This window comes from Erinaceus europaeus, chromosome 7 (genome assembly GCF_950295315.1).
Source record: "Erinaceus europaeus chromosome 7, mEriEur2.1, whole genome shotgun sequence".
NCBI lineage: Eukaryota > Metazoa > Chordata > Mammalia > Eulipotyphla > Erinaceidae > Erinaceus > Erinaceus europaeus.
Genome location: NC_080168.1, coordinates 116,456,527 through 116,466,335, shown reverse-complemented (window position 1 = coordinate 116,466,335; position 9,809 = coordinate 116,456,527). Strand labels below are relative to the sequence as shown.

The window sequence follows — 9,809 nt, the reverse complement described above, 5'->3', positions numbered from 1 at the left end:
CACCGGCAGCACTGCTTCACCACTCGCGAAAGCTTCCCCTCTGCAGATGGGGACTGGGGGCTTGAACCTGGTTCCTTATGCATTGTAATGCATGTGCTCAACTGTGTGTGCCACCTACAGGCCCTTACTGGACTGAATTATTGAATTATTGTAGACCAACACTTGGTACCACTTACTGTTCATTGAAAGAAAGAGAGCTGGGTTAGAACTTCATCTAAGAGCTGTGTAAATACTTGTGGGTGGGATCACATTTTATTGTTTTATCTTCTCAGCGTGTGGTACTTTGCTGCAGCGGTTCTAGCAAGCTAGCTCTGATGGTGAATTATTGAAGAGAGTAGCTGTGCTTATCCAAACTTTTAACTCAAAAACCACAGACTGAGTTTTGAGTTTCCAGTATATCTTGTTTCTGGATAGGTTCACTGAATGAAGTAGCATCACACTTGCCAGAGGGATACTCTGGTTCTGTCTTCCTCCTCCTCTGCCTCCTCCTCCTCACTCTCCATAAAATAAAGTGAATAAATGGATTTTTTTAATAAAAAGATTACCCAGAAGATAGGTAATCTATCACAGATTCTGTGTCAGAGCACAGAGGTTGCATGTATGAGCCCAGTCCCCAGCATAACTTATGCTGGAGTGATGCTCAGGTTCTCGCTCACTGAGTGAATGAACAAGTCTTTAAAAAACGAGATTACACAGAATTCTATGTAAGCAGTATCTGTTTGGGGAATGATCAGGGCCTTGGAAAGGAAAATGGTAGTGAAGTCAGGAATTGGGTTTAAAATATCTAGATTTGGACATAGTCCTAGTTCTGCTCTAGAATGAGTTATTAAGTAACTTCTCTGAGTCTTAGCTGTCTTAAGTATACGTATCACTGAGGTGAACACTCTTCACTGTATTTAGAATGAGTTTTTTAAATTGAGGACTTTTTTTTTTTTAACATGACTATTAATGACATTTAGTAGTTTCACATCTCCCCAAGGGTAGGTGTCCTCACACCTTACTCACTAGATGGTCCTTTCATTCCACCAGAGGGCACTGCGTACTCAATAGCCCCCTCCCCCCCTTATTTTTTTTAAGTTTGGTTGTTCCCTCCCCCCCCATTCATTCACCAAAATTGACAAAAGCATAAGATCAGACTTACAGGAAACATTGTCTCTAGTAAACAGTCATGTTCAAATCCCCACCCTTTGAGCCCTTGGGTCTGCTGAAAGAGATGGCAGTTTACTTAGGAGTGACCCTGTATTTTTCCTTGCTGTGATTCCCAAGACCCACCTATGAGAGGTATCACCCAGTTTCCATCCTTCTCCTTCTGGTTTATTTCACTTAGTTTAATTCTCATTTTCCTATGGGAATGATTTTTTTTTCTTTTGATGATACAGGGTACTAATATTTTGGTATTACTGTGTATGGCAAACATTTTAACTTGACTTTTCCTTCTAATTAATAAAATCTTTATATGACTGAATTTATTACTTTTTTTTTGCAATGAATACTTTTTTTTTTATTCTTCTCTGCCTTGAATGCATTCTTCTGTATTATTTTATAAAATATTTACAACTTTTTCTTTCACTTTACATATGGTGGATGAAGATAACATTTCATTGATTTTCTACATGAATAGCTGTTCATTCCTGTACTACTGGCTGAACAGTTTATCCTAGAGCCAGGCACAGCCAGCAGTGTGCACACAGTACACTGTGAAAGGACCTGGGCTAAGCACACACACTGCCATGCTCAAGGACCCAGATTCTAGCCCTCACTCCCCACACTCCCTACATGGCGGCGCGAGGTGGGGAGAGCTTCACTAGTGGTGAAACACGTACTGCAGGTGTCTCTCTGTATGATACACCCTCACATTGGTGAGAAGCATCTTCTCTGCTAATACCCCAACTCAAATACTAATCTTTTCTGGAAACACCTGAATGGACTCACCTAGAAATAATGTCATGGCTATTTTCTGCGTATCCCCAAGTCCAGTCAAGTTGACATATAAAATTAACAATCGTACCAGCCTACATACAGGCATACTGGGCGTTCAGTGCCAATATGTACCACTAAGTCAAGCGAATAGATGGTGTTGGCTGTTGCCATTATGAATATGATGTCTAGCTGACTCCTTCATTGTTATAGCTTCCTATCTCAATTGTGCGCCTTTATAAAAATCATAAGAAGAAAGTCAGCAATTTGACCAGAGACTCCGTTTTACTCCAAGGCACTCCATCTGTGTCATGTCCTCAGAGGGGCCCAAGATCCTTCTCTCAGATTACTTTGCCAGGGACTGCTACCTAGGAAATTGTACCTCACTCTTTTCCTCCAGCCTTAGTTTTTGTGGAAGTTTATTTTCTTCAAAATCTAGACAAAATACTTGACTTGAACAGAGATGCAATTTCCCATAGAACTCTGAGCCTATATAAATCTGTCTCCTTTAGAGATAGTTTTTTTTTTTTTCATTTCCTGCACAGAATCACACAGATTATTATTTTTTTAGTGCTGAGGTGCATCTCTGTCGCCCCAGCACCCTCTGCAGAGCCACCTTCACCTCCTGGTTCTTGAGGCTGTAGATGAGGGGGTTTATCAGCGATGTGATCACACTGTACTGAATGGACACCACTCGCTCCAACACTGAGCCCGAGGCAGGGCTGATGTACCTGAACAGAGCCGTGCCGTAGAACAGCAGCACCACGGTGAGGTGGGAGGAGCAGGTGGAGAAGGCTTTGCCTTGCCCCGCAGCGGAGCGGATGTTGAGGATGGCGGAAATGATTCTGGAGTAAGAGAAGAGGATCGGGGGAAGCGTCAGGAGCCCCACAGATGCACATGACACAGCTAGAAGAAGCTCATTAGCAGTGGGATCAGAACAAGACAGAGGGAAGAGTGGAGGCAGCTCACAGCTGAAGTGGTGGATGATGTTGGATCCACAGAAATGGAGCTTGTAGGTGAAGAGACTGTTCATCAGGGAAATCAGAAATCCCATTGCCCATGCAATGCTCACAACCGTATTGCAGAGAGGCCTATTTATCATCACTGTGTAGAGCAGAGGGTGGCAGATGGCAGCGTAGCGATCATAGGCCATGGCAGAGAGCAGGCAGGCTTCTGTTCCCCCAGAGAGAGTGAAAAAGAAACTCTGAGTGATACAGCCCCACACGGAAATGCTTTTCTTCGGAGACAAGAGGTTCTGCAGCATCTTGGGCACAGTGACTGAGGAGAAGCTGAGATCCAGAAAGGACAGATGTCCAAGGAAGAAGTACATGGGTGTGTGAAGGCGAGAATCGGCCCTGATCATCAGGATCATCACCATGTTTCCCATCAGAGTCAGGAGATAAACACCCAGGAACAGCACAAACAGCATGGTTTGGATCTGGGGGTCACTGGAGAATCCCAGAAGGATAAACTCAGTAATGATACTGCCATTTCTCATCACTGATTAGAAAGTCTGTCCCTCTAAAGCAATGAATGGTTTTGCACTTGGTGAGACAGTGCCCTGAGTCATTATCAGTGAACAGCTTTCCATGCAAGTCTACCTCCTCATCTATAGAACAAAATGGGAAACTCATGATAAGGAAATGTCTTTTCAAATTCACCTTATTCCCCCCATCCTGGATGGAGCTCGAAGATACCATGTTAACTGAGATAAGTTAGAAACAGAAGGATGAATATGGGATGATCTCACTCATAGACAGAAGTTGAAAAACAGGACCAGAAGGAAAAACACTAAGCAGAACTTGGACTGGAGTTGGACTGGAGTTGGTGTACTGCACCAGAGTGAAAGACACTGGGGTGGGGTGGGGGGGAGGGGGGTTCAGGTCCTGAAACATGATGACAGAGGAGGACCTGGGGGGGTTGTATTGTCATGTGGAAATGTTATGCATGTGCAAACTATTGTATTTTACTGTTGACGATAAACCATTAATCTCCCAATAAAGAAATTAAAAAAAAGTAAATGTCTTTTCAGATATAATCTTCTCATTTATCTTTCTTTTCTAAACATTAACACTGTTTTGTGTATCTTCATTCTTCTTTACTCTTAATGAATATACTCTGTGAATGTAAATTAGGTTGTGTCTGGACTCAAAACAAGGGAAACAGTGCCAGAGACCATGTCTGAAAAACCCTCAGTGGTTAAGGGTTGGAAGGCCTATGGGAATGTGGCTCCTTCCCAGAATAGTCATATTATCATAGACTCACAGAATGTGAGGAAAATGTCGAAATGGACTTTATCCCCATCAGTTTATAAATTGAGATGATGTATAGACTAAGGTTCTCAAGATAAAATTGTAGCATGATTAGTATTAGACCCAGAAGTACCCACTAGTCTGGTATGCTTTCTACGCACTGTAACATACCTGCGGCTTTAACTGATTTTTACAGATGAGTCTTGTGAGGTTTTGAGGTCATGGGAAACTTTGCTAATGGAATTTATGTAAATTAGAGCCCAATATTCTTTGACTCGGATGTTTAGCCAGTGGTGTCTACAGTTCTGTGGCAACTGCTATTGAAGTGGAAAAGATAGTCTTTAGTATTAAACTTAATTCCAGTCTTCATTCAAGTACTATAATGGTATCTCTTGGTAGAAGTTCTTTAGTTTCTTCAAATACTACGGTATTCATCTGTAAAACTGGATGAATAAAACAAATGACTTTATGATCCATATAAAGCTTGATATGATACATACAAAAGACACATTTGTATGTGTGTGGATAAAGATTGATATGGTTATTGATATGGTTTCTCTACTGGATGGTAAATAGGTTTTGTTAAAAAATATTTTTATATTTATTTATTTACTTATTCCCTTTTGTAAAGGGAGATAAGTCAGAAACAGAAGGATGCCCTTATTGTTTTATTGTTGTTATTGATGTCATTGTTGCCTTTATTGTTTTATTGTTGTAGTTATTGTTGTTGTTATTGATGTCATTGTTGTTGTATAGGACAGAGAGAAATGGAGAGAGGAGGGGAAGACAGAGAGGGGGAGAGAAAGACAGACACCTGCAGATCTGTTTCACCACTTGTGAAGCGACTCCCCTGCAGGTGGGGAGCCAGGGGCTCGAACCGGGATCCTTATGCCAGTCCTTATGCTTAACTTTCTGTGCTACCGCCCAACTCCCAGTAAGTAGGTTTTTCTTTTAAGCAATTCTTCTAATATTTTAAACTATTTTTTTTCCACCGGGTACTTTTTTGCTGTTGTAAAGAAAAGATGTAGAAACTTTGAGGAAAATTTAGCCCGGTTCTCTTTTCTCCAGAAAAAAAGTTAAAAGATGAAGGTGTGGAGAAAAAGGAACTCTGGTATAATGTTGATGGGAGTGTAAACTGGTGATTCCCTTTTGGAAAGCAGTATGAAGAATCCTTAAACAAATAAGAATGGAAATACCATCTGATCCGGAAAGGCCACTCTTAAGCATGTATCCAAAGGATATGAACACAAGAATTTGAAGGATATATGCATACCTATGTTTCTAGATGCACCGTTCACAACACCCAAAACATGGAGACAACCTAAATGCCCACTGACAGATTATGGGACAGTTTAGCCATTATCTAACTGAATTCCAGTAGTCATGTTTGACTTTGAGAAATGTATTTCTCCAATCTGAGTCCTCCTTTTCTCCTTTGTAAACAGAGGAACTGAGACCAGATGTCTACACAGATCTATCCCAGCAGTGTGTGTGTGTGTGTGTGTGTGTGTGTGTGTGTGTGTGTCTTAGAGCTCTCACCAACCTTACAGAGGCAGAGTTGTCCTGGATCTGCTATGCCTTCTGGGTTTTGAGCCAGGCTGCTTGCCACAGGGCACTATTTCTGGAAAGAAATGTGGCTCCAGCAGGTAGAGAAGAAATGACTCCAGTGAGATGTCAGGACAAGTAGACCTTGTCTCTCAGCTAGTGATATGACCTGAAGCAAACCCAGATAGGTATTGAATAAAAGCCAAGTCTTTTGCAGATTAAGGCTTACAGTTTTTTTTCCTATTTCTCCTTCCTTCACCCCTTCACTGTTGAAGAGACCTGCCGCTGACCAGTTTGTGCCACCTGTATTTCTTCTTTCATAAAACTCCTGAGATATTGTGACAGCCCTAGGGAGGTGTGTGAGAAGTGGTTTCAGAGATTCAAGAATTGCTCAAGACCCATGGGAGAAGCATTAGTCAGAGCTGCAGAGGCCACTGGACTGAGTGGTTGCTGACCTCGCTGCTGCCAGGAGAGCTGACTGAGGTCACCGGGGTGCAGAAAGCTCCTGGCCAGATTGCTTGCTAATTAAGAAGTGGGGGATCAGAGGGTCTGTAAGGGCTTTGGAATCTGACAGCTCTTGGATTTTGAATATGTGTACACACAAACATACAGGTCTGCACAGTGTATTCACTTTTCTTTTTAAAATAGATCTCTTTTATGAGAGAGAAAGAGAGAGAGTGACCCCAGAGCACCAGTCTGGTACCCGTGATACCAGTGGTCAAACTGGAGCCTCAGATATGCAGATGTGTCACTCTGCCAGCTAAATGGCCACTTAGGAGTCCTTTACCCCTTTCTCTGCCCTTGCTCCTCCAGTTCCCAGCCAGGCCTTTTGCCTCCAGAGAGAAAAATGTTCCTTTTTCAATTTTAATTTTCTTATTTCTCTCTCTCTTCTTTCTGCTATTAGTACTGGCTATTGATAATTTTTTTTTTTAATTATTTTTCTGGTTCTCTCTGTCTCCTCCTTTCTTTGAATAATATCTAAATAAAAATGTAAAAGTGGGGCCGGGCGGTAGCACAGAATAAACACACACAGCATAAAGCCAAGTTAAACACACACAGCATAAAGCCAAGGACTCGTGTAAGGATCCCGGTTCAAACCCCTGGCTCCCCACCTGCAGGGGAGTCACTTCACAGGCGGTGAAGCAGGTCTTCAGTCACAGGCGGTGAAGCAGGTCTTCAGGTGTCTATCTTCTCCCCTCTCTGTTTTCCCCTCCTCTCTCGATTTCTCTCTGTCCTATCCAACAATAACAACAATAAACAAGGGCAACAAAAAGGGAAAAAAATAGCCTCCAGAAGCAGTGGATTTGTAGTGCAGGTACTGAGCCCCAGCAATAACCCTGGAGACAGAAAATAAAAAAATAAAAATAACTAAATAAATGTAAAAGTGTAGTGAACCAAGCGGGTAGCTCTTTCTAGTCTATAGGGAATTGGTCTTCCTAGGACCTCCCTTTGGTGTCCTGAGAATGTCAGGGATGGGCCTATGTTTAAGGGACATGTGGTGAAGACAGACACAAAAAAAGGGTTAAAGCAAATATCTGGCTTATTTCTATAGCTTAGAAGTCACTTCTCTGTAACAGGACTGGAGAGAATATGACCATATGATATATAAAAGAAAGCTTCTCAGACTCCAGTCTGCTTGATTTCCCAACCACTTCCTTGGTTTCTTTCTTTATCTAAACTAAAGAAATTATTTATTTATTTGTGAGAGGAGGAGAGAGAAAACCAGAGCATCACTCTGGCACATGCAATGCTGAGAATTGAACCTGGGATCCCATACTTAAGAATCCAAGGTTTTATGCACTATGCCACCCTCAGGGCCTTTTTTTATGCCTCCTTAAAAAAAATCTATTTAGGATGTGGGTAGATAACATAATGCTTATGCAAAGGGACTCTCATGCCTAAGACTCCAATGTCCCTGGTTCGATACCCTGCACTAGAGCTGAGCAGTGTTCTGATAAACAAACAACAACAAGACCAAACATTTTATTTAGAGAGACACAGAGAAAAAGATATGTATAGAGAGACACCAGAGCACTGCTCAACTCTGCCTTAAGATGGTGCTGGGGACTGAACCTGGGACTTCAGAGCCTCAGATGTGAAAGTCCTATGCACAACATTTTTTGCTGTCTCCTCATGCCTTTTCCCTCCTTAGAGCCATCTGTTTTTGGAGAGTTCTCGGTACTGCAATCCTTTCCTCTTTCATTAGTTTCCATTGTCCTCTTTTCTATGAACAATTCACTTACTATATTCAGAAACTGCAGACAGACAATTGGTTGATTGGCGAGGACTGAGGTACTCAACTTAGGCACAGAAAACTTGACCTTGTTCCCCCACCCCAGAAAAGTTGGTGCCCATGTCCAACGAGGTGAAAGGATTAGGGTATTTTATGAGTCTCATAAATGGAAGTGACCTCACAAAAGTAACTGTTGCCAGTAAAATGAAATAAGAGTGGAAAGGAGCTCAGAGGTGAAGAAAGACTGTTGGACATGCAGAAGGGTAAGTTGAGCGCATCAGTCAGGTTGGGCCAAATTATTCCGCCATCACAATTCACCTCCAAATTTCAGTGGCAACAATAATTTAGTTCTTATGCTGCCTGTGGCTTTGGTATGATGTATTCAGGACCTAGACTTATGGGGCATCTTTGAACTAGAACAGCCAATGCTTGAGCGGATGAACAAGCATGAACATGGTGAACTGGGATGGGTTTTAAAGCTTCTTCTTAGAAGTGGCGTATATGACTTTTGCCCACATTTCATTGTTCAAAGTGAGGTGTCTGGCCGTGTCTAGGTACAACGGGCTTGAGATGTATTATATTCCCTCGGGGGGATGACTAGGAACGCAAAGACTTTCACATTTCACAGGGTAAGACTTGAGAAAACATAGTGAGGAGAAAGAATGACACTTTCTTGTTTGGACCTTGTAGCAGGGTCACACAGCTACTCATAGACCCTCAACCGAAGACCAGTCCATCTCTATTTGGGGAAGGCCGTTCTCTTCAACCGAGCATGCAGCTCCGGGAGGGACGCACATGGAGCGGTGAGGGAGCTATTTGCATTATGCAACTGCTACTGATTCTCTTCTGGTTTGAGATACGTGCATGCGTCAAAAATATGCTATGTATTAAACTGTACATACATGCACATATTATAACACATCTATGTATATAAGCTACACTTAAGAGTGTCACAGGGAAGAGGTTGTAGCAAAATATAATATCTATTTTAAATATATATATACGTGTATATAATATTTATTTGTCTCCAAGATTTCACTATTCCAATCTGACTTTTTCACATAGAGAGGGAGGAGGGCAGCAAAGAACCCACAAAACTGAAGTTTCTTCCAATGTGGTAGGGTGCCAGCTTGATTATTTACTTATTTTTAGTGGAGAAACTGAGACAGAGAGACTAGAACATCATTTTATCACATTTGGTGCTGGGATCAAACTTGGGTTCTTACACATGCAAGTCAAACACTATCTCTGAATCATCTCCCTGGTCCCTACAATAATATATAATAATAATTATATATCAGCACTACAAATCCAAAAAATGCTCCTGGTGGGCATTTTTTCCATTTTGTTGTTGTTGGATAGGACAGAGGGAAATTGAGAGAATAGAAGAAGATAAAGAAGGGAAGAGAGACAGACAGTTGCAGACCTGCTTCACCATTCTCAAAGTGACCCCCTGCAGGTGGGGAGCCAGAGAGTTGAACCAGGACCCTTGCTCCAGTCCCTGCACTTCACACTATGTGTGCTTAACATGGTAAACTACTGTCGGGACCCTCTATTTTTTTAAAAAGTGTAACAACACACTCATCCTTCTCACTTCTTTATTTTTATTTTGGTAAGAAGCACATGATATAGAATATACCATTTGAAAAATATGTTTGACTGTGCAGTATTTTAATTATATGCAAAACATTGTACAACAAACCTGTAGAACCCTATTCCAACTGAAATGTGATTTTCTACTTCTTCCACTCCGCCTCAGGGTAACCACTGATCAATATGGTCACCTAGGAGTCTGCTTAAGAGGCTTCGTATAAGGAGAAGCGTCAAGGTTCATCCTTTTGTGGCACCTGGTATCACCTCAG

The 9,809-nt window shown here is 41.8% G+C and overlaps 1 protein-coding gene across 1 annotated transcript; it reads right to left on the bottom strand.

The window, feature by feature from the left end:
- Positions 1–2,076: 2,076 nt before the first annotated feature.
- On the bottom strand, positions 2,077–3,433 carry LOC103107464 (olfactory receptor 8S1-like). The gene has a single exon (XM_016185212.2). The coding sequence runs from the start codon at positions 3,413–3,415 to the stop codon at positions 2,477–2,479; it is 939 nt and encodes a 312-aa protein (XP_016040698.1). The 5' UTR covers positions 3,416–3,433; the 3' UTR covers positions 2,077–2,476.
- Positions 3,434–9,809: the final 6,376 nt, after the last annotated feature.

What these genes read in the sequence shown, in the direction of transcription:
- LOC103107464 (XM_016185212.2), bottom strand. Translation starts at nt 3,415, where the DNA reads ATGAGAAATGGCAGTATCATTACTGAGTTTATCCTTCTGGGATTCTCC.